The sequence below is a fragment of the Manis pentadactyla genome, chromosome 11, assembly GCF_030020395.1.
Source record: "Manis pentadactyla isolate mManPen7 chromosome 11, mManPen7.hap1, whole genome shotgun sequence".
In the NCBI taxonomy this organism is placed as follows: Eukaryota; Metazoa; Chordata; class Mammalia; order Pholidota; family Manidae; genus Manis; species Manis pentadactyla.
Genome location: NC_080029.1, coordinates 64,520,469 through 64,544,969, shown reverse-complemented (window position 1 = coordinate 64,544,969; position 24,501 = coordinate 64,520,469). Strand labels below are relative to the sequence as shown.

The 24,501-nt window shown below is 42.4% G+C and overlaps 1 protein-coding gene and 1 long non-coding RNA gene across 2 annotated transcripts; one reads left to right on the top strand and one right to left on the bottom strand.

Moving 5' to 3' along the window:
* Positions 1-1,029: 1,029 nt before the first annotated feature.
* On the bottom strand, positions 1,030-3,884 carry CFL2 (cofilin 2). Its single transcript, XM_036881279.2, has 4 exons — positions 3,729-3,884; positions 2,461-2,768; positions 2,262-2,338; positions 1,030-2,183 (listed from the first exon to the last, which is right to left on the bottom strand). Exons 1-4 carry the CDS (start codon positions 3,729-3,731, stop codon positions 2,071-2,073), a joined length of 501 nt encoding a protein of 166 aa, XP_036737174.1. The 5' UTR covers positions 3,732-3,884; the 3' UTR covers positions 1,030-2,070.
* A 114-nt stretch (positions 3,885-3,998) lies between these two features.
* LOC130679523 (uncharacterized) lies at positions 3,999-6,960 on the top strand. Its single transcript, XR_008992509.1, has 3 exons — positions 3,999-4,136; positions 4,384-4,445; positions 6,646-6,960. It is a non-coding gene; the product is annotated as an uncharacterized LOC130679523 (long non-coding RNA).
* Positions 6,961-24,501: the final 17,541 nt, after the last annotated feature.

Below are 24,501 nucleotides of genomic sequence, written 5' to 3'. Positions count from 1 at the left end.
AAATCAAAGTACCACAGTTTAAAGCAGTATTTAATCACTGAATCATATATATGAGGCATGTAAGAAAATTGAGAAGTCAGCTATAAAAACAAAAGATACTACATAACTTGGAGTCCCTTATTTTTTAGAATGAGGAAAATAAGGAAAAATCTATGGTACAGATTATCAGTTACACATATGGTTTAGTATGTCAGTATTCTCATGCTTTACTTATGAGTTTGGCCTTACAAAAAGCCATCAAATGTCCAGGATAACTCATATGGACAGCTGGAAGCCTGAAATAAAACTGTTCAGTGCAAAAGATCCTAAGCCACTTACATAATTTTAAATGGAAGCTTAGACATTTAACTCCTTTGTTTTTATCTGAAAAATCATTTGAAAATATGGAAAAGTATAAAATCATATTTGAATTACTTCTATACATTAAAAAAAGGGGAATTTTTCATTTCATGTTTTTGAATAAGAGCACTCTTCAGATATATGGGGTTAAGTTCTAAGCCACAATTGAGTGCTTACTAGCGTGCCCGTTCTGCATACCAGTAGAATCAAGTCCAGTTTTGCCATTTGTGGATAACTATGACAAGATACAAAAGCATGTGTTTGCCATAAATAGCTCTGGCTAACAGCAAACTGCTCACACTGGGCAGATCAAATTCTCTATAAGGAGAGCAGTCTGGACTACAGCCAAATCCCACTATTAATGTTTGAGACCGCTTTGTCAATTCTTTTTTTTTCTAATATGCAAATTAAGAAATAGTAGCTGAAATTAAAACTCCTAAATTAAAGAAGTATTACTAAACTTTTGAAGGACATTTTACAAATTATTTTAATTGTGACAAAATATGCTGCAAGAGCTTCCTGCTTCTACTATTCAATTACTTAGAAATGTAAATGTGAATAAAAAAAGAACCACCCTAATTTATCCAGAGAACAAATCAGGTACTGAAGAGTATTTATGTTAAAGTGCAAAAAAATAATTTCTGATCTCCGTATTAACACATAAGGAAATAAATACAACGTATAAAAGTACCCCTTTATAATAATATTTTATATTAGTTGGCTTTAAAATATTTTTTAAACCAAATAAATTGGAAAGTATCACACATGAATGTTATACAAAAAACTCTTAAATGACCAGTGCAGAGAATAGTGATTTACCTTAGAAGTTGCTTCACATAGCCTTTTGTAAAATGTCCAAGGAAAACAAGGCAACATTCTGTAATATGCCACAATTTTTATTGCAACGTGGCCATTTTTGTGAGGGTAGGGAGTTTGATCTCAAAAACAATGTCCCATTTAAGGCTCTTTTATACAGAAATTGCCATCATGACTGATATTCAAAATATCTGTAGTGTTGCAAGACTTAACATGGTAAATGTAAGCTCCTACACTTACTCAGTAGTGTACACTCAATGGAAAAAAAGGTATTAGTAACAGCTATTTCTTTTAAGAAGATATACAGGTAACAGGAATGAACACTGAGGTACTAGGATGAGTTGATTTGACAAACAACTTAATTGGCATTCCTTTTGGGGGTGGATGATGAACTTATTATAAAAAAGTGCTTTCAATGCATAGTGTTATATCTGTGTTGCCAAGTCACAAAAATAGGCTTGCCAAGGCAGGTGAGGTGTATGAATGCTCTGAGCCTCACAGAACTGCAATCAAGTGCAACTATAAATAATACTGAATAAAGTTTACCATCTGACCAGTGGATAATACTTTCAAGGCATTCAATTATCTTACCCTTTGCAGTATTCTAAGCTATTCACATTGACAATCACATTCATTATAGTGCTTGCTGCAAGGGAGGCTATAACCAGTTGTTTTGGCTAAAATACAATGGGAAGGCATTCCTTGGATTCTACATAAAAGTTAACGGTATTAAACAGTCTAATGGCAATCACTGATAAGACTGCTTACATGAATGGTATTTCCTCCATTCATTGTTAGAAGGAGCCAGTGGGAAGAGGAGGAAAAAAAAAAAAACTGAAAACCTAACACTATTCCAATTAATTGAGCTGCAGAAATGGAAGCTCCTTAAGATCCAGATGGCACTTGACTGTCACTTTATAAGGGTTTTCCTTCAAGTGAAACTACTACATTGCCTCCCAATTTATCTCCAAGCGTCGAACGGTCCTTTATATCATCCAAGCCATTTACTTGCCACTCATGCTTAATACCTAAAAAAGAAAACATCCCATTACCTTATTATAATTAAGAAAGAGTAACTCCTCTACACAAAATATGCAATGTTGTACCTGTAAATTTCTTTTTAATGGCATCTTTAGAGCTAGCATAAATCATCTTGCTTTTTAAAGGTGCACTTTCAGGAGCCCTACAGAAAAAAAACAAGAACAACTTATGAGTCCCACTTAAAAGAAAAAGCAAGGTAAAACGGGCTATGTTAATAACAATCCTTGCATTTTAAAAGTACTTTTTTCTTTCATTTTTACACACCAGAATATAAATACTAGGTCTTCCTTCTTAGACTCTTTTGTTTCGTATGTGGCATCGTACAAAGCATATCGGCAATCATTCAGAGGTAGCAACTTCACAAAAGATGTGTAGGGGTCCTCTACAGTATCACCAATATCACCCACCAAGATCTGCTTTGCTTCCTCTACAATTATTTGTCTTTTGTCATCGCTTAAACAGAAGAGAACTGCTTTCTTCCTTTTTTTAATCTCCTCTTGTGTAGAAGATTTCCTTACTTTCATATCATTAAAAACTTTGATGACTTCATCATTCACTGTAACTCCAGAAGCCTGAAAATAAAAAAAAATGAACAGTAATTCAGAACAAGTGTTTTGGTTCCTTAGTTTGGTTCCCTTTAGTTTGGATATCAAAAATTGCATTCTATCAGTCAAGTATGCCAATCATATCTGCCACATTTTAAGTATCAGTACATGACACACTGATTCTAACTCATCCCGCCCCATTCACCCCTTTTAAAGAGGTTTGGAGGTTGAAGTAAATGAAAGGTAGAGAGAAAGGGACAAATACAAGCTGTCCCATCCCTGAAATGTTTCCTATTTCACTGAGTGATGTCAGAGCTTCAGAACATACCTTCTGTATTGTGTCAACACTGCAGGCCTTAAAAAAACACTTTGGGATTTCAGTTAATGCTTCTACTATTTTTTTCTTTAAAGTCATCCTAGCCAGTGCCGTTTCCTCATAAGGAAAGGGAATCAAGTGTGAACGTCAAGCCGCCCACAGCTACAACATAATTCCCGCCAGCTCAAATGGAGACACTTCAAAACTAACGGATTTAGTGTAAAAGCTTTCTACGGCGAGAAAGCATTTTTAAAAGCGTTTTCCCACATCCTCAATCTCCCCCTGAGGGGTTTACTACAGGCCGTCAAGACCCGCCCCGAACGCCTTCGACAGCGGCCTGAGAGCACGCACCAATTTCAGGGCGCGCGTGTCAAGTAAAATTAGGAAGCTCAGCGCACAGCCGGCTGGAGCGGAGTGAGGCGGCCGACCCTCCCGCGGCCCCTCCGGACGCCGCCCGCTCGGCTCGGGTCCCGACCCCCGGCCCGCGCCCAAGCCCTCCCCGCCCCCAGGAATTCGAGGAGCGGCGGGGCCGGGAGGCCGGACGGAGCGCAGCAACGACCACCCTGAGGCCCAAGCCGGGTTAAAATGGCGCCTCGCCCCCAGAGCCCCGCAGGGGCGCGCCGGGGGCTCTGCTCGCCACGCCCGGCCCTCGGCCCGCGCGCTCGCCTTACCATCGTGCCCGCGACGGTGGCTGCGGCGGCGGCTGGGGATCCGGCTCTGAGGCGCTGGGCGGAGAAGGCGGGGCGGCGGGCAGCGGCGACTGAGGAGCACGCCGGGAGCTGCGGCCTGGCCGACGGCGGGCGGGGCGGTCACGTGGGCACGCCCCGGCCCGGCCCGCGTCCTCGACCTGACCCCCGTGCGCCCCGCGGGCTCGGACGGCGTGCGCCGCGGGGGCCGGAGCCCGGGCCCGACGGAACCGCCCCTGCCCCCGCACACCGCGGTAGGCGGCCGGGACGGCGCTCGGCTCCCAGAAGGGCGTTTCCGCACCCCCTCGCCGCGCCGCTCCCGGGCGTGGCGCCTGTGAGAAAGGCGGTCCCTCGCGGGCGTCTCTTATTCATCCGTGGTTTCCACCGAAAGAGGTTGGGTTCCAACTTTTTCAGTCTTTTTGGAAAGCCTCCTCGTAAGACGTGGAGTCAATTGTTTAAATCTTCTTCCTCCAATTAAGCAAGAATAGACGCTATCGGGAGTTGCTCCAGTTGATTGAATTACTCAGCAAAAACAAAATGATAAACAGGTGGAAAATCACGTAACAGAAGTCTGTGGTTGAAATAATTATAAAAACGGGTAGTAGTATCCCTTGGTAATATCCTTTTGTATATTAAACAGGAAATGGACTGTACTCTTTGGTGCTAGTCTTCACGAAGCCCCACTATGACAGCTGACGTCAAGTAAGTGGACCCAAGAGTACAGATTTCTCCCTCCTGGTAACCAGAACCTCTTCTGCTAAGCCTGTATAACTGAGCCAAGGCTCTTCTCTACCCAAACCTTTTCTACACTCATGGAAGTATCCCATTTATCACAGAAAACATTGTCACTTCATACTTTGAGGAAAGATATCCTAATATTTAAAAATGCTTTATAAGTTTATAATGATAATGTTTTAAATGAAATACTTTACATGCTTATCTATAATGTTATAAAGTGTTTAATCTGGACTAATTTATGCTACCTTTTCTTCAAAACGTTTGCCATTTCCTACCTTACTTTCGTCATTTGTAAAAATTGGTAAAATCAATTTAAAATTCTGATCAATAAAGTTTAACTTCTTTTGTGAAAAAGACTTGAACTACAAAGGTAGAATTGTTATTGCCTAAAGCTATTGTGAACAAAATAGTAAGTCCAGGTAAACCTTGAAGCAAACTAAGCCAGAAGAATCATGTACCGTCAAGAATTTTGGGCTGGGAATTGGGAGACTTGGATATTAATCTAGGCACTGTCCCTAGCTCTATAATCAGGAAGCGTTTTCAGCCCCCACAGACGTCAGGTGCTTCATCTGTAAAACAAGCTCTGATTAAATTATATTTAAAGTCTTTTTCAGTTTTAAAATTCAGTTTCTTGATATGCCAGTATTTCTCAGGAAATGGTGTGTATGTGTTCTCGGGGTTAAGTAGAATTAGGGATGGAAAATCATAATGAGAAAGGGTTGTTATATTCCAGTTTCTGTGATAAATCTTTGTTTCCAAAATTTAATATATTTTAAATGGAGCTTGTTAGATTTTGCCCATGAAAAATACACCTAGTTTTTATATCCATAGCTTGTGTTTATTTTCTTATCGGGAAAATTGCCTTAGCGTAGAGACAAAAACTGAGAAGAAAGTTCCCCGAGTCTAAGCATGGATCTGTTAAAAAACAGAATTCAACTGAGTAACTTTGAAGATCTAACTGGCTTTGTTTAGTGATTCATGATTTGGGCAGCACCCTGTCTAGCAAATAGAAAGATGCTTCCAGGAGTTGTACAAAATGGAAGGTTTTTATAAGAAAGAGGGTGGGGCAAGACTTTTATTGAAAAAGAAAAGAAAGGATTGTTTCAGGCCAGGACATCTTTTAGACGGGAAGGGAATGGCAGGATTTTTATCATGCAGATTACCAAACTAGTACTGATCAGGAAATTTCAGATTGGCTGTTAAAATGTCACATTATGGGATAAATTTTGGTATGCTGTTCTGGGGGTAAGTGACTCCATTTTGGGCTTGTTTTTCATTTTTTAACAAATCCAAAGCAAGTATAGTTGACTAATGCAGGGCTTAGGCGTGCCAACCTCCTGGACAGTCGAAAATTTGTGTACAATTTTTGACTCCCCCGAAACTTGACTACTAATAACCTACTGTTGACTGAGTTAACAAATCTCTCTGTAAAACAAGGACTTTAATTAAGGAGAACTTATTGCTAAAAAAGAGTTTCCAAACAAGGGAGGTATAGCCTTGGCTTTAAACCAAAAGTACACTCTGAAGAAATAGAGGAGGTTCTTTTTATCAAAAAAGGCTTCTGCCTGGGTTCCCATTTGGGTCCTCTTATGCAAACAAGGGATGCAGGCTTTGTTAGTCCCTAATGGTTGATGCAAGTCACAGCTGATTGGCTGACTACTCAGCCTGCCCTGTTTTGTTTTGGACTGATTTTGCTTTAAAGAGCATATGTCAGTCTGTGATTCTTCCAAGAATACAGAAAACGTGTGACCGCTTGTCAATACATGACTTTCTGACTCCATTTTGTTAAGGTCTCAGTTAGCCTGACAAATCCATCTTGTTTTCAGGCATAGCTGGATTTTGGGGGAGGTGGTACTCACTTAGTTTTGTCTTAAATTCAACCAAAGGCTTACTGATAACATAAACAGTTGATGAATATATATTTTGTATGTTATATGTATTATATTCTGCATTCTTACACTAAAGTAGGTTAAAGAAAATAAAATGGTTTTTTAAATTGCTGAAAATATCCAAAATATTTTCCAATATATTTATTGAAAAATATCCACATATAACCTTGACCCATGGTTGTTCAAGGGTCAACTATAGATAACAATGCTTTACATTTAGCCGGTACATTAGTTTATTAGTTTATGAAACCTTTCACTTTCTTTCTCTCTTGAAGTTCTAAGGAAATCATGGAGAATGGATCTCTAGGACTCTAAATGATAGAGCACGGACAAGAGCACTGCCTTTTTGAATAAGTCCACCCACCATCTCCAAGAAACCTAGGTTTCATCTCACTTAGGCTGCAAGCATTCTCCAGAGGACACATCAGCAAGCCAGAAGCTCACCTTTTCCCTGACCCCTCCCCTCAAAAGCCTGCCAAAAAAACCTGGCCATAAAAGCCTCTTAGCCTGTAAGAGACACCTTCTTTGTTCTGCTCGCCAGAACAGAGGAGGTCCCTCTCAGGTTTAGCAATAAACCTGCTTGGACTGTGGAGTTTGCGTCCCTTCTTTTCCTTTTACTAAACATACTCTGTGTGTGGGTATCAGCAACTCTTCTCATAACTAGACTCTTCTTCTCAGAGTTTTCTTCCCTCCTCAGCTTTGAAGTTTGCAGGAAAGAGATTCCGGAGAGGCCATCAACCTGGCAGAAACCAAGTCTGGGGGCAATGGAACTTAGGTCAAAACTTCTCCCACCAAAGCTAGGGAATCCAAAGATGTTAGTCACCCCCCACCTGTGACATCAACTCCTCTCCAAGCCTCCCTGTCCCCCGCCTCCAACAGAGTTCATACTTCTCATGCACTAGGATTCTTTTCCTGAAGATATTTTTGTCTTTGCACATATCTTGTTGCACTGTAATAACTTGTTTGTTTGTTCTGCCACCCCACTAGACTGTAGGCTCCTTAAGGATCTGATGATTCCTACTCATCTTTGAGTTTCTGGAATCTGGCACATAGTAGTTGCTCAACGATGAAGTAATATATTTAAGATGCTTTAGTGTTATAAAGAGAACAAAAGGGAAGATCCTGAAGATTGTGAGGCCTTGCTACATGCCCTTGTGAGGCTGGCTCTTAGAACCTCAAGGTCAAGAACAATTCCTTCTCTTCATGCTGGTTATTTATAACCAGAACATACCACCACTGGGTAAAGGGACGACATCACCAGGCATTGCTGCATGAATTTTGGCCCCTGGGTAGTGGAGGTAGTGTCAGACAACATGTGTATTAGTTTCCTGTGGCTGCTGTAACAAATTACCACAAATTTAGTGGCTTAAAACAACACAAATCTATTGTCACATCTGTGGATAAAATGAAGAAGGTTCCTGTAGTCAGGATTCTCACCTGGCCCTGGTTGGCTAGCTCACTACATACATGTGGGCAATGCATCATTGTTGACTCTTAGAGCCCTGCCCAGTGCTCTGGGTGACATGGTGGCACGGCTGCAAGGCTGCAGGAGAGCAGAGCAGAGGCTGGAGTGGTTGGAGTGGTGGCAGCGCTGAGGTCAGAGCAAGAGGAAGGCTATATGGGCAGAGAGGCCCAGAGGACAGCTGTGTGGGCAGAGACCAGCTTGCTGCATGCAGACTCACTCTGGGTGAACAGGATTCTAGTGATTGACCTGCCACCATGGAAATAAAGTTGAGTATAACCTTTTCATCCCAGCAACGTTTCACTGTCATTTCTTTGGTCACACTGAATCCATCATGAACTTGGCCGGGGCTGGAACCCATTGGCAAGACAGCATCACTTCCCACCTCTGCTCCAATCATCACATCTCTGACTCCCGCCTCCCTCTGTTACTGTGATTACTCTGGACCCACCAGATAATTTAGGATAATCTCCTATCTCAAAATCATTAACTTAATCACATCTGCAATATCTCTCCTCCTGTGTAAGGTAACCTACTCACAGGTTCTTTCTAGAGTTTTGGACAGGGACAGCTTTGGGGACCCATTATTCTGCCTACCACGCCACACTTGCACTTTTCAGCAATCTCAAGCTCAAGCAAACAAAACAGGTGGGACAGGAGGGCTCTAAACAATCAGCTCTAGAGCGCACAGCTGAGCTGTGATTTTCCATTTTCCAGACCAAACAGTAGTGACAAGCAGCCAGCAAGAAGGAAGTGAGAGTGACCTGGAGAGGGCAAGCCTGATGGGAGCTCAACTTGGGCACAGCAGGGCGGCTTCTCGGCCATTTACCGAACTGTGTGAAAGATGTTTGCTCCTGTGTAAAATGGGGATTATGTTACCTTCTCCATTTAGGGATTATTGTGAGGATCAAGTGAGATAATGCATGGAAATCTCCTTCCAGCACAGGAATAGGAACCTGGGCTATTGTTTCCATCAGTGCAGACTGAAAGTGAGAGCATGGTTTTACCAAAGATGGGGATCAGGGTAGACTGCCTCGAAATAACAGCTTTGGTATATTGATTATTTAAGAAACAGCCAGTGCAAAAAGGACACTGTAACCCTCCACTGTCCCCCTGAAAGCAGAGAAAGATCTCCCATGTGAAAGGTACCCTCCCTGCACCAGGAGGAAAAGAGACATCCTTATCACCAGTGACAGGGAACTCAGGGTGGAGAAAGCTATATAAATAAACCCTGTTACCTCTTTACTAATGTAATATTCCAAACCTACACATCTTTGTCCTGTCATTTCCTCATAAATTTACTGTTTCTTTGTCTAAAAGGTATAAAAGCTTCTTGCTTTGGTCACTTGTTTGAGTCTCATATTTCTATGAGCTCCTGTACATATGAAATTAAATTTGTTTTTCTCCTGTTAATCTTCTTTATGTCAATTTAATTATTAGATCAGCCAAAAAACCTAGAAGGGAAGAATGGAAGAGTTTTCCTTCCCTACACCAACTCACAGGTAACAGTCATGAAGCAATTTCAAGCTTCATTGGTACTGATTTCTAAGGCTCAGCTAAAGTTGCATACTCAAGATTCCTTAGAAAATGGGAAAAGAGTACCCCGAATGGGTACTCTTCCAAGAAACAAACTGGATGGGGTTTCTGTGGTTTGCAAAAGTTTAGAATCGTTTTTCAAGTCTTATATAAACAAATGAACCTGGAAGATGATGCAGAAAAGTTCTGTTGAGCCGTACTCCCTGTCAGGGCACATGGCACTCGGCTCTACACCCCTTCCTGACCAGACAAACGGAAGCACAAAGACACTCACCACTTCAAAATGTACCTTTCTACCCACATGTCTTCTTACTCTGGCATATCCCTCCCAACCCATGCCTGAACTAAAAGGCTGGTGAGGAGGCAAGTCATGTATTTTTCTAAATCTAAGTTTGAATTTAGAACTAGAAAATAAACATAGTGGGAGATATGTATTGGAGGCTGATTTCTGTGTCTCAATCTCTGGTTCACAAAACTCACTTCGGGTCTTACATCTGTCATCTCAAGTTCTTTCTAATTTAGGAACATGACATCACAAGAAAGGAATTCAGCAGTCTTGTCACAGAAACAGGTAATGAGGTAACAGGTAATGAAAATGCAGTTAAGTAGGAAATTAGTTCAAAACAGTTTCAAACTCTGTATTTATAAATGCTGGTTTCAGTTTATTAAGTCACAGACACATTTATCAAATATCACCAGTTATTTGTGATACTAATTGAATTGTGATAATAAGTAGCAATCAGTTACCTAAATTATATAAACCTTACAAAAACACCTGAGAACAGAAACATAAATTTATTTAAGGGGGAAACGTTTAATTTACCTTATTACAAAAGCTGTAGATTTTTAAATCATAGACAAAATTATATGGACATGAAAAGAGTAACACAGAAACGGTGTTAACAGACATGAATAAGAGTAGGCAAAAGATAGAAAACTGAATAAAGAGTTTATTTATTCCATTCTAGTCACTCATCTCTTCCTTTATTTCCTTCATTGACTACCTCTGCTAGGGGCTGGGAATGCAAAGATTCAAATTACACAGTCCCTGCCTTGAAGAAGTCAGTTCTGTGACAACACGGCAAAGAAGCCAATATCTGTGGAATAATCCCATGTGCGCTGCAATGGTGTCTGTACAGGATGCCGTGGGACACAACGGAGGGCTGCCAGCTCAGTCTGGAGGAAGCTGGGTCTTAAGGGACAAGTGGGAGTTAGGAAGATAGGGGAAAATCCATTCAAAGCAGAGGGAACTGAATGTACAAAGCTACAGCAGTGCAGGTGAAGCATAAGAAACCCCAGGTAGTTTGCTGTGACTGGAGCCACTGCACTTGGTAGGCAGCAAAGATGGAGTGGAAGGAGGTAGCAGCTCTTAGGAGCCTTATGAGTTCTGCAGGTAATGAGCGAGACATATTTTTCAAATGTGTTTTCCAGATTTAAGATACATTGAGATATTCACACCCATAAAATTCACCATTTTAAAGTGTTCCATTCAATTTTTTTATTTAGTTTATTCACAATTGTGCAACTATCACCACTATCTAAATTTAGGACATTTTTATCACTCCCAAAGAAACCCCATCTCCATTAGCAGTCATGCCACATTCCACCCTCCTCTCAGCCCTTGGCCACCACTGATTTACTGTAGATTTCTCTGTTGTGGACATTTCCATGACATATGAATAGAATCATATAATATGTAGTCTTTTTGACTGGCTTCTGTCATTTAGCATAACGTTTTCAAGGTTCATCTATGTTGTAGTATATGCCAGTACTTCATTTTCTTATGGTTAATATTATGTTGCATGGCTCTATCTGTTCATCAGTTGATGGACATCTCAGTTGTTTACACTTCTTGGCTATTGTGAATAATGCTACCACTGATACCAGGGTTCTTGTTCATGAAGTCGAAGATGAACTTTGCAAAGTAGGCAAACAGGGAAAAAAAAGGCTTTTTATTTAGAGAAAGCAGTAGTACAGAACTCCCAGGACATACTGGGAGGGGGCAGGAATGCCCGGGTCTGGGCTGTGTCTAGGGGTTTATATCTCAGACTTAGCTGAGTTGCCTAATTTCTACTGGTTCCTGCTGGAATGCTCTTCCTTGTTTTGACCAATCTTATTGAAAGTTCTCTAAATTTCCAGATTTGGCATGCTCCAGCTACCCTTACTGCTAGCGAAAAACAAAAACAACAACAAAAACAAACCAGGGGCGTTCCCACCACAGGCATTCTGTTCTTGTATATTCCTGAGGCCCTCAGTAAGCTTCCTGCTTTTGTTTTGTCCTGAGGCCCCTTTTCCTGTTCTTACTAGACAGGGGCTGCCTCTGTCTTTTCCCTGTTTCACCATGAACATTTGTATACAAACTTTTGTGGGAACATGTATTTTCATTGCTTTGGGGTATATACCTAGGAGTGTAATCACTGGGTCATATGGTAACTTCATGTTTGGTATTTTGGGATGCTGCCAAACTTTCCCCAAAGTGGCTGCTATTTTCTAATCTCACCCACAATGCACAAGGGTTCCAATTTCTCTACATCCTTACCAACACTTGTTATTGTTTGTCTTTTATTTCAGTCACCCTAGCAAGTGTAAAGTAGTGTCTCATTGTGGTTTTGATTTGCATTCCCTAATGGCTAATGATACTGAGAATCTTTTCATGTTTTATTGGCCTTTCATATATCTTCTTTGGAAAAATGTCTATTAAGATCCTTAGTCCATTTTTTTCAACAGTTATTTGTCTCTATTGAGTTGTAAGAATTCTTTATATATTCTAGATACAAGTCCCTTATTAGATATGTGATTTGCAAAAAATTTCTCCCATTCTGTGGATTATGGGTTGTCTTTTCACTTTCTTAATTGGTGTCCTTTGAAGCAGAAAACTTCAGAATTTTAATGAAGTCTAGTTTATCTAGTTTTTATTTTGTTGCTTTGGTGTTATATCTAGAAACCATGCCAAATCTATGTTTATAAAGACTTATTCTTATGTTTTTTTTTTAAATTGGATTGTTTATTTTTTTTTTGCTGTTGACTTGTATGAGTTCTTTATATATATATAATTCTTTAATTTTGATATCATTAATGCACAATTACTTAAACAACATTATGGTTACTAGACTCCCCCCATTATCAAGTCCCCCCCACATACTCCATACATTCACTGTCCATCAGTGTAGTAAGATGCTATAAAATAATTACTTGTCTTCTCTGTATATACTGCCTTTCCCGTACCCTCCACACACATTATGTGTGCTAATTGTAATGTCCCATTTTCCCCCTTATCCCTCCCTTCCCTCCCACCCTTCCCAGTCCCTTTCCCCTTGGTAACTGTTAGTCCATTTTTGTGTTCTGTGAGTCTGCTGCTGTTTTGTTCCTTCAGTTTTTGCTTTGTTCTTATACTCCACCTATAAGTGAAATCTCTGATACTTGTCTTTCTCTGCCTGGCTTATTTCACTGAGCATAATACCTTCTAGCTCCATCCATGTTGTTGCAAATGGTAGGATTTGTTTTCTTCTTATGGCTGAATAATATTCCATTGTGTATATGTACCACATCTAATTTACCCATTCATCTACTGATGGACACGTAGGCTGCTTCCATTTCTTTACTGTTGTAAATAGTGCTGCAAAAACATAGGGGTGCATATGTCTTTTTCAAACTGGGCTGCTACATTCTTAGCGTAAATTCCTAGGAGTGGAAACCCTGGGTCAAATGGTATTTCTATTTTGAGTTTTTTGAGGAACCTCCATACTGCTTTCCACAATGGTTGAACTAGTTTACATTCCCACCAGCAGTGTAGGAGGGTTCCCCTTTCTCCACATCCTCGCTAACATTTGTTGTTGTTTGTCTTTTGGATGTTGGCCATCCTAACTTGTGTGAGGTGATATCTCATTGTGGTTTTAATTTGCATTTCTCTGATGATTAGTGATGTGGAGCATCTTTTCATGTGCCTGTTGGCCATCTGAATTGCTTCTTTGGAGAAGTGTCTGTTCAGCTCCTTTGCCCATTTTTTAATTGGCTTATTTGCTTTTTGTTTGTTGAGGTGCATGAGCACTTAATATATTTTGGAGGTCAACCCCTTATCTGATAAGTCATTTATGAATATATTCTCACATACTGTAGGATGTCTTTTTGTTCTACTGATGGTATCCTTTGCTGTACAGAAGCTTTTTAGTTTGATATAGTCCCACTTGTTTATTTTTGCTTTTGTTTCCCTTGCCTGTGGAGATATGTTCATGAAGAAGTCGCTCATGTTTATGTCCAAGAGATTTTTGCCTACGTTTGTTTCTAAGAGTTTTATGGTTTCATGACTTACATTCAGGTCTTTGATCCATTTTGAGTTTACTTTTGTGTATGGGGTTAGACAATGATCCAGTTACATTCTCTTGCATGTAGCTGTCCAGTTTTGCCAACACCAGCTGTTGAAGAGGCTTTCGTTTCCCCATTGTATATCCATGGCTCCTTTATCATATATTAATTGACCATATATGCTTGAGTTTATATCTGGACTCTCTATTCTGTTCCACTGGTTTATGGGTCTGTATTCTTATGTTTTTTTTCTAAGAGTTTTATAGTTCCAGCTTTACATTTAGGTCTGATATATTTTAAGCTACTTTTTTAGTATAGTGAGGTAGAGATCTAATTTCATTCTTTTGCATGTGGCTATCCAGTTGTCCCAGCACCATTTGTTGAAAAGATTATTCGTTCCTTCAAAAAATTAAAAAAATGTCATCATAGGTATTCTAGCAATCACTAAAATGCTGTTTATTTTTAGATTTATAATTGCTTATTGACCAATTGAACTGATAACAAGAAAGGAATTTCTCTTGTATCTCACAACTGGATTACTTTAGGTGTCTAAAAATTAATTTTCTTAATAAATATATCAATAGAAACATGTGTTTTTGTTTTTATTTGTATTGAGTTCCTACTACGTGTCAATTGCTGTGCTAGACCTTGAGTATAAGATGAACAAAACAGACATGGTACCTGCTTTCATGGGCTTGTAGTCTAGGGAGAAAATAACACGAGGGCCCTGATATAAAATAGGGGAATTAAGAAAGGATTCTCCAGTTGAAGAGTCCTCCAAACAAAGGCAATAGTATGAAAAAAGGACTAAGCAAGGAAAGAGGTTGCCCTTTTTGGGAAAACAAAAGGCCGGTGGAGCTACAGCGTAGCGAAGAAGGAGAGGAGTACACAATGAGGCTGAACAGGTGGTCGGGGGCCAGTCAGTGCAGTAAACATTACAAACTGTGTCCCAAACCGAGTACTGAGCTTCCCCAGGGTGCCCCGGGAACTCGCAGGGGCACTGTGGATGCTTTAAATTTAAAGGGAAACACAGTGACATCTGTTGGACACCACGGGAACTACTAACTCGAGTCGTTTTAGACTTTTAACTTTAGATCTAGAAGCGTCCGTTTTGGATGGGGTCTGCCGTTGGTGTGATAAAAAGCAAGTCCCTTGGGAAAATCATTGGAACAGGAAATGAAGGTGGCTGTGTCCAATTCGATTCCAAGTTTTGAGAAGTTATGCAGCAGCCAGCAGACTCTAAACAGTTAAAGACATAAATATTAAGTCGTTTGGACCTAACTACTTAATAAACAGAACTGTTCGGTTTTTCTCTTGGCCAAGTTGCACCTTGAAAAACTTACGAAGACACTGTGACCCAAGAAAATTTTGGAGCCTCTACTGTTAAGAATTTGGGAGTTTTACTGCAAGTGTTACAGGAAAATATTCAAAGGTTTTAAGCAGGGAGAGTGACAGGAAGGCTCTGATGTTTTCTAGAAAAAACGTTTTAAAAATCTAGACATTTTGCACAAAGTGAATTTGCTCTTAATTACATGTTCAATTATCACAATGCCTTAGGTTTGATTTTCAAAACTCAATTAAGGAGTCCAATGTTTTTCTCCCTGACAGATAATTTTGTCCCAACACTAGAGACAATGAGGAACCAGAGCAGCAGCTGGCTTTTAAACTGTTTCTCCACAGACTGTCTACAAAAAGGTGGGCAGGGGCACGACCAACTACTTCTTTCAGGGCTCTTGGCTCACTTAAAACTAGAAAGGATGAACAGAATTTCAACACAGTCCAGGCTCAGAAATCCTTCTTTTCAAGTTGTTTGACATTTGTATCCTCTCAAATGGGTTTGAACATTGTAGTAGAAATGTTCAATTTCTACTAGTGGCCAATCTCCCCTTCTACTTTAATAAAAGAACATCTGTCTCCATTTTATTTGGAGTTATGACCCCAGATAACAAATGAACTTTCCAGCTTCTCTGACCAGATGTGGTCATGTGGCCAATTCAACCAGTAACATGTGCTCGCCAAGAGGGTGCTTAAAAGGAGCTGACTCAGCCTGAAGGTGTGCTCTCTTTCTCCTTCAGCTCTTCCTTCTTTTGGCTCGTGTCACACACAGACTTGATGGTTAGAGTTCCCCCAGCCCTTCTGTACCATGAGATGACTTTGAGGATGAAAGCTCGAGGCTCCAATGGTGGAGCAGAAAGATAGGAGGAGCTGGATTTTGATGACTGTGGAACCAACCAAAATAGCCCTGGAAAGCCTTCCTCTCGATTTATATATGACCGAGAAGCTTCTGTCTTATTCAAGCCACTGTTACTTGGCTTGAACTTTTTGTTTTATGCAACCAAATCTATCGTAATAGTTCTGATATGTGATTACCTAATAGTCCTGATATGTGATATGTGATTACATTGACCTTCGCTCAGGAGAGGGATTGCCACTTTAGCAGATCATTTTTATTTAGTATCAAAGGCTATTTTTTCTTGGGCACTAAATGAAATTTATTCTCAACATTTTTAGCCTGTGCTCTTCTTTGTCATATGTAGGCAGTTTACAGAGTAAACTATTCTCTGTCTACACACACACACACACACACACACACACACACACACACATTCTGATTGAAGGGCCCCCACCCATAAGATGGTGAACCTCCTGCTTCTCTTCCGGGTCCTCAGTTCCCGCCGGCGCCACCTGAAGCCCAATCACCCCTCGCCCCTCTAATCCCAGCACCTAGCCAATAGCCACCAGCCCCGTAGAAGTGACACCACAATCACCCCATGCCCCTTCCTATGTAACCCAGCACCTTTCCCCAATAAAGCGGAATTCTCCGGTGAATTGCTGCTGTGTGTCGCTCCTTTCCTTTCATTGGTGCCGAAACCCGGGAGACGGGACACCCCAACTGGGCCCCGTCTTCCCCCCGACACCAGCAGCAGCTTGCCCTCGTCCTCTTTTTCCGGCGCTGGCTCCTCACACTCACCACTCCTCTTTGGCCTTTGGGTAAGTTTTCCCCCGGAGTGGGCCGCTCTTCCCCGAGCTATCGCAGTGCCATTGACCGTGATCGTCCGGCAAGGCCCTGATGCTCGGGGACGAGGAGGGAACTCTCCCCGCCTTAGGCCTTCATGGCTGCGGCGGACCCTCAGGCCCCTCCTCCAACAGCCATAAACGAGGTGACTCCTTTGCGGATGAGAACGCTCCCTCCCCCCCCTTCCTCCTTCCGTTCCATCCGCCGAAAACTCCTAGTACTAGGTACCTCGGACTCCGGCACTCTGCCTTCTTAGAGAAGTCTGGGTGACGACCACACTTCCTAAGAAACCGACTCATATACGAGTTTCCGCAGACCCCCAAGGATCACCGGGGACGCCCTTTGTCTCCTTGCCGTCTGCTCCCAGTCCGAGGATCTCCTTCGTCTTCCCCTGTTTGTCTCCTTCTCTGTCCTTTAGCCATGGGAGCCTCCTCATCCCTCCCTGAAAGTTCACCTCTTGAATGCCTGCTCAAGCATCTAGCCACCCTCTCCCTGACGCCTGATATAAAACCAAAACTTCTCCACAAATACTGCTCCCAAGATTGGCCAACATACCCCCTAGACAATAACAACCAATGGCCCGCAGGGGGAACTCTTGATCCTAACATCACTCGCGATCTCTTTAACTACTGCCAGCGCCTGAAAACTGGAAGGAGATTCCCTATACCGAAGCTTTCCACCTCCTCCCCCGCCTCCCCCCAAGTTCTCCTAGCCTGCAAGCCGTCTCCCCCGCAGAAGCCTCCCGTTCACTCCCTCCCCCTCCTCTCGTACAACAGCCCCTCCCCCTTCCTCCCCCACCATCTCCTCCCCCACCTCACCCCCCTGCAGATCAAGCCTGAGCCTTTCAGCCCCCCTCTAAGTCCCAGGAGCCTCCTCCGACTTTGCCCCCATCACCTGTTTCTCCCCCACAGACTGAGCCAGAACCCTTCAGTCCCCCACTGCCGTGGGTCTCTGCTCTCGAGATATCTTCGCCTGCTGCTTAATAGCAGGTCTGAAAAACGCAGCTTGTAAAGTAGTTAATTTTCAAAAGCTCCAAGACATAATTCAAAGGAGGGAGGAGACTCCCTCCGAGTTCTTAGACAGACTCACTCAAGCCCTATTACAGTTACCAGCCTGGACCCAGAAACGCCTGACGGGAGACATGTCCTTATGACATACTTCCTAGCTCAAAGCTACCCCGACATTAAAGCTAAACTCAAAAAGTTAGAACAGGGCCCCGCTACCCCACAGACTGAGATCCTAACAGTGGCCTTTAAAGTCTTCCATAACCGGGAGGAGGAGAAAGAACGCCAGAAACAAAAGGCTGATCAGGCCAATTTCCAAATGTTGGCCCAGCTGATAAAACCACAACCTGGGCGCCCCTCTACAAACAAGCCCCCCCCAGGAGCTTGTTTCAAGTGCGGACAAAAAGGACATTGGTCAAGGGCGTGCCCCTCCCCCAGATCTCCTACCACCCCATGCCCCAGATGCCACAAAAAGGGCCACTGGGGGTCTGATTGCCCAGCCACCCGAAGGGGAGGCTGGACGAACAACCCCCATCCTAAGCCCGCCGTAGTGGGGCTGGCAGAAGAAGATTGACGGGGCCCGGGGGCTTCTCGCCCGACCATTTCCATCACCAAACAGGAGCTCAGGGTTACTTTAATAGTAGACGGTCACCCCATCTCCTTCCTCCTAGATACAGGAGCCACCTTCTCAGTCTTGCAAGAATACCGGGGCCCTACCACGCCTGCCATTACTCCTATAGTCGGGGTAGGAGGTAAACAGATTTTCCCATTAAACCCCCCCCTTTTATGCACAATCCAAGACAATCCCATACCTTTCTCCCACTCCTTCCTGGTTATGCCCCAGTGTCCCATCCCCTTACTAGGACGGGACATCCTTTCTCTCCTCCGTGTTTCCATAACTATATCCACTCCCACAGCCCCCAGTACCCCCTTTCTAATAGCCTCATAGCCGACGACCCCCCTCTACCCAATGAAAGCTCCAGTTCCGCCCTCATACATCCTGTAAATCCCAGAGTTTGGGACATTACAAGCCCCTCCGTGGCTCTATGTCCTCCTGCCTCTATCAAATTACGTGACCTCTCTCAGTATATCTGTCAGGCCCAATACCCCCTAACCACTTCAGCCCTCATAGACCTCCAACCCATCATTCAAGATCTTTTAAACAAAAATTACCTCAGACCCACTCACTCCCTGTTTAATACCCCCATATTAGCTGTTAAAAAAACCAACGGATCTTTCCGCCTCGTCCAAGACCTTCGCCTCATCAACATGGCCACTGTCCCTACCCATCCCTTAGTCCCAAATCCATACACCCTTTTATCGCAGATCCCTGCCTCGGCCTCCCACTTCTCAGTCCTAGATCTCAAGGACGCATTTTTTTCTATCTCTCTGGACCCCTCCTCCCAAGATTTTTTCACCTTCACCTGGACGGACCCATACACAAGACATTCTGAACAACTCACTTGGACAGTTTGCCACAAGGCTTCCGAGCTAGTCCCCATATTTTTGGACAGGTCCTAACTCAGGACCTCAAACAGTTTCATCATGATCACTCCGAGTCCACCTTATTACAATACGTGGACGATCTTCTACTCTGCAGTCCCTCGTGGGAACAGTCTCAACTTGACACTGCCTCCCTACTTAACCTTCTAGCTTCCAGAGGTTACTGGGTATCCCCTGTCAAAGCTCAAATCTCTTCCCCTTCCGTCACTTACCTCGGATTTCTTCTATCTCAACAAAGAAAGCCCATTACCTTAGACAGAAAATGGTTCCTCTCTGACCTGCCCGTTCCCAAAACCAAGACAGAAATCCTTTCCTTTCTAGGCCTGGCTGGGTATTTTAGAGCGTGGATCCCTAACTTCTCCCTGTTGGCAAGACCCCTATATGACCTCAGCAAGGGCCCCCCTGAAGAACCATTATCCTCCTCACCCCGACACTCCTTCATTAAGCTTCGTAGAGCCCTTGTGGGGGCCCAGCTCTCCATCCTCCTGATTTGTCGAAGCCCTTCTCGTTATACATTCATGAGAGGTCCAGTCAAGCTCTAGGAGTCCTAGGCCAATATTATGGCCCATCCTTTGCCCCAGTAGCTTATCTTTCCAAGCAATTAGACCCCACAGTTCGGGGATGGGCCCCCTGCCTATGGGCATTAGCAGCTGGACAGCTCTTGCAGAAGGAAGCTCATAAACTGACATTCGGGGCGCCCCTTACCATTCTGTCCCCACATCACCTAAAGGATCTCTTAACCTACAAAAGTTTACAGACTCTCCCTCCCTCCCTCTCCTGACCTTACTGTCCTCTTTCCTCCAAAATCCCGTTCACCCCCTTTGCCATCCATACCCGAATCATGACTTTTTCCTCCTTTACTGCTCCCTCGCTCTCTCTCGCTTTTTTTCCTCATTCCTATTGTCTTCCCCGACACCCCAGCCTCCTTTGTACGGCGATTCAAAGTCAGACAGACTTACACACAGCATCAAACAAAAATTACTGCCCTCATTGCCACATGAGACTGCCCTCTGAAAGGCTGCTCCGAGCCTTTATACCTCCACTTTCCTCCCTCCACCGAAGTGTTCACTAGCAGCTACCTTTATTCTCCCTACCTCTGCTTCCTCTATGACCAAAAACAAGCCTGTTGCAGGCGATGGCCAGACACCTAACCGGGGATGTCCCTACTGGTCTTGTGCCATTCACTACATGGGTAACTCCCGGTACCCACAGTATTACTCCTCCAACCCATTCTCTTCAATACTAACAAACCCCTTCCTCACCTGGCTGTGGCCCATTGCAGGCCCTATAATAACCATTCTCCTCGCCTGTCTCTTCTTGCCTTGTAAAGTTGATCAAATCCCAAGTTGGTAAAATCTCTAATCAAACTTTCAACCAGATTTTACTCAGGAACTACCAGCTTTTAGCCACAGAAGATCCCTCACCCTCACGTAACCTCCTCACCACACGCTGAGATGGACCCCTCTCTCCGCTGGAAACTGTTCCTGGAAACAATGGCCGCAGACACCTGGCTTCTGGCACCCATATCCTCCTGGCACCATTGGAATCAACAAGTCCTCGACCTATGGTTACAGGGAACCTTCATTGATTTCCAACCTGAAGAAGTCCACATCTACTCGTCCTTACTGTGGGGAGTCCTATCAACCCTTTCCCCCCAGTCCTCAAGCCCTCACTCCCTTCTCCGCCCCCGTTCAGCAGGAAGCAGTCAGCAGAAAGCAACGTCCACAGCCCCATAGAGGAGAAAGGGGGGAATGAAGGGCCCCCACCCATAAGATGGCGAACCTCCTGCTTTTCTTCTGGGTCCTCAGTTCCCGCCGGCGCCACCTGAAGCCCAATCACCCCTCACCCCCCTAATCCCAGCACCTAGCCAATAGCCACCAGCCCCGTAGAAGTGACACTACAATCACCCCATGCCCCTTCCTATATAACCCAGCACCTTTCCCTAATAAAGCGGAATTCTCTGTTGAATTGCCGCTGTGTGTTGCTCCTTTCCTTTCACTGATAACACAAATAATCTCTCAATTTATAGATTTTATGAAGAATCTATACTTAATTACAATAATTATATAGCCATCTTGAACCAGAAATGGAATTATTATGAGTTGTGTGGCTAGGGAGGGTGGTGTGGAGTGTCTGTGATGGGCTGAGCCATTTCCCCAACATTCCTCTCAACCACACACGAAGAGCATGTTGAGGTCACCAATTTAAGCTTGTTTTCCAGCACCCAACACTTTTTTCTCTCTGAGAAAGGCCCTAATGGCCAGTCTGTGATCCCAAAAGGCCCAGTCTGTCAAACAGTGAGATCCACCAGCCCTCATCCTCTACGCCCACCCTGCCCGGAGTAACACCCAGCTGACCCAGGAATGCACATCTGACCAAAACCAGCTCAGATTTTTCCAACCAGAACTAAGAAAGCAGTTCCTCTTGGTGGAGCTGAGGCCTGAGGGTCTCAGGAGCTATTGCAGCCATATAATTATGTGAAGGAAGTTGCTCTCTGACAAAAGTGAACAGAATGGATCCACAGAAAGAAGCAGATATGAAAGACAACAATTTGAGTTTCAGTTGTTCCTGAGGCCCTGCTTCACCCTTTCTCACCTATGTTTACTTTAAGAACCTCAGCAACTTCTCAATAAAGTCTCTGTTTTGCCTAAACTGATGTGAGTTGGTTCCTGTTTTGACTAGTATGATGCCTTTCATGATTGTGATTGCTGTAAGTGTTCATATATACATATATATCTATATATGAAATATTTATGATCCTTTCAGTATCATGTAGACAATAAAAAAGAAAAAAATAGGGAATAGACAGCTAATGTAATTCCTAAGTGAGCACATTTAATCCTAACAAGGTAAATATTCCCATTTTTATAGATGAAGAAATGACCTGAGAGAGCTTAGTAGCTTGTCTATAAGGTAAATGGCAGAGTTTATATTAAAACTGAAGACTCAATGGTTCCAAAACCTATTATGTTTTCAACGTGTTAGTCATGTGTTAACCAAAATATATTAAACAAATCTGCCATTTATTTTAACCCCTCTGTAGAGTGGGAAGGGAATTATTCATGGGACTAAGGTGTTGATTCTCTTGGTTGGCTTGATTAGTTCCCCTTCCACATGTCATCCTCACTGGTGCTCTCTGGTGGGCAGGGTAGCCAGCCTGCCCACCGGGGCACAGACAGTAACAGCATCCTGGGGCTGGAGGGCATCAAAGGCAGGAAGGAGCGTAGTTTATATTGAATGAAATCACTTCTGTTTTATCATATTCCATTCAAACTTAGAATGTGTCATAAGATCCTTAGATAGGAAACTCTGATAAAACCTCTACTGGAATGACATTTTTTAGAACATTTGTGAGCAAATAAGGAGAAATCCATTTTCTCATGTAAAATATGCCAAAATGGTATGTTAATCCACTGTTTACTACCATAAAGAAACCTTTGCTCTGAATCATAGAGTTCTTGATATTCTATTATATTCCCACATAAAGCAAATATCTTTTCACATAAGGCATTTTATCCCTGGCATAGAGAAAATGCTTTCAGTGCTATTGATAGCTTTCAAGATGGCCTCCTGATGGACAGGTAGGTTCATTGTTGAATTTCTGAGGTCTTCATACTACAAACAGGTTTACTGATTGCTTATATTCAGTATTATTGTTATTCTTTTAAATCTTATTTTATTGTGGTAAGAACACTAACATGACTACCCTCTTAACAAAATGTTAAGTATAAATTATTGTTGAAGTATTATTATTATGAGAGTATTTTCTTATGTAGAAAAGAGGCTGTAACGATTCATATTGTTTAAAACCTTCTAAATATTTGAGCCCTTTGAAATTAGAAAATAAATGTGAAACACTTTTATGGGATTAATATAATTTGCAAAGTAAATCTACACAAAAGGTGATTTCAGGCCTGAAACTTCTCTCTCATGGGAAAATATTTATTTCATACAGCGAATGTATTTTTTCTTTTTTGTGTCCTTTTTCAGGAGCATTCATTTATACTTTCACTCTATAAATATTTACTGAGGGCCAACTGTATGACAGGCACTGTCCTAGGAACAGGGGTAAAGTTAGTTTCAGCCATGTAACTTGTTCAATGGATTTTTTTTTTTTTTTAGTTCGGAAATGTAGTATTTGATAGAACTGTTCCAATAGGAACTAAAGAAACACATTTACTAATTGGACTGCATGTTCAGAAATAATTCCTCAGTGCTTTTAGCAGACTGAAAAGATACTGCTAGTACATGAATTGTCTCTTCACATTCCCTTCTGTCTCTTTAATAAATGGAAGCCCAGTTGGTCTGGCATAACTCCCTGAATGGGATAACCAGACGCAGCTCTGCTTTGCAGGTTTAACTGAATTGGTTGATGCTGATTACTTCTAGGCTACAATTAAAATATGTATCTTTATGACAGGGAACTTAAATTGGCAGATGAAGCCAGATTATGTCTTAGTAAAGGAAGGTTTATTGCACAATTCACTGTTAGGAATGGGATAGGGGACTGTGATGCATGTGAGCCAGATACAATGAAGTCTTCTCTTCTTCCATTTACCCTTGGATTGATTAGGCTCCCCAGCAGAAGAGCCTGGATCTTTTAGTTTTTACAGTGTTCTCTCTTGGGAAATTTGTAATGAGTTGCCTCAGGATTTGATCAGAAGATAAATGCCACCCCTAATGCTCCCTACCCCCTTCTGATGTTTACTCCAAAGCAGGAGGTTTTGACCCTACCATTTTAATGCTGAAGTTGTTTTGACCAGGTCACCAGGAAAAAGAAAAAAGACTAGGTAGAAATAATCAGGCCCAAATAAAACAGACAACATTAAACTACACTTGAAAAGACCGGATTAATAGAAACAAGGGAAAACTGATAATGGCAGATGCCAGAAAAATTTTTTTTAATGTTTCTTCTATAGGAAACTGATCAGAAAGTCAAATCTTTGTTGTGACATTCACCAGGGAGTAAACTCATCTTACTGAAAGTAGTTTTGACAAATCAGGAAGGAAAACAGGAAAAATGATCTAGCAACAGTGCACAGAAGATGTTTGAGAAGTTGGACCATATTAATGGAATTCTACAGTAAACGCTTTCTTGATGAAAGTTCATCAGATTTAAAGTCATAAACATGGAACCAAACTTTCTTGAATTTAAACTGGAAGTCAAAATGACCTGTGCTCCCACATTCAACCTATTTTTCCACAAGGGGGCATAGCAGGTCTGCTAAATAAAATAAAGGTTGCCCATTTAAACTTTGAATTGCTGGTAAATAATCAGAACTTTTTTAGTATAAGTCTGTTACATGCA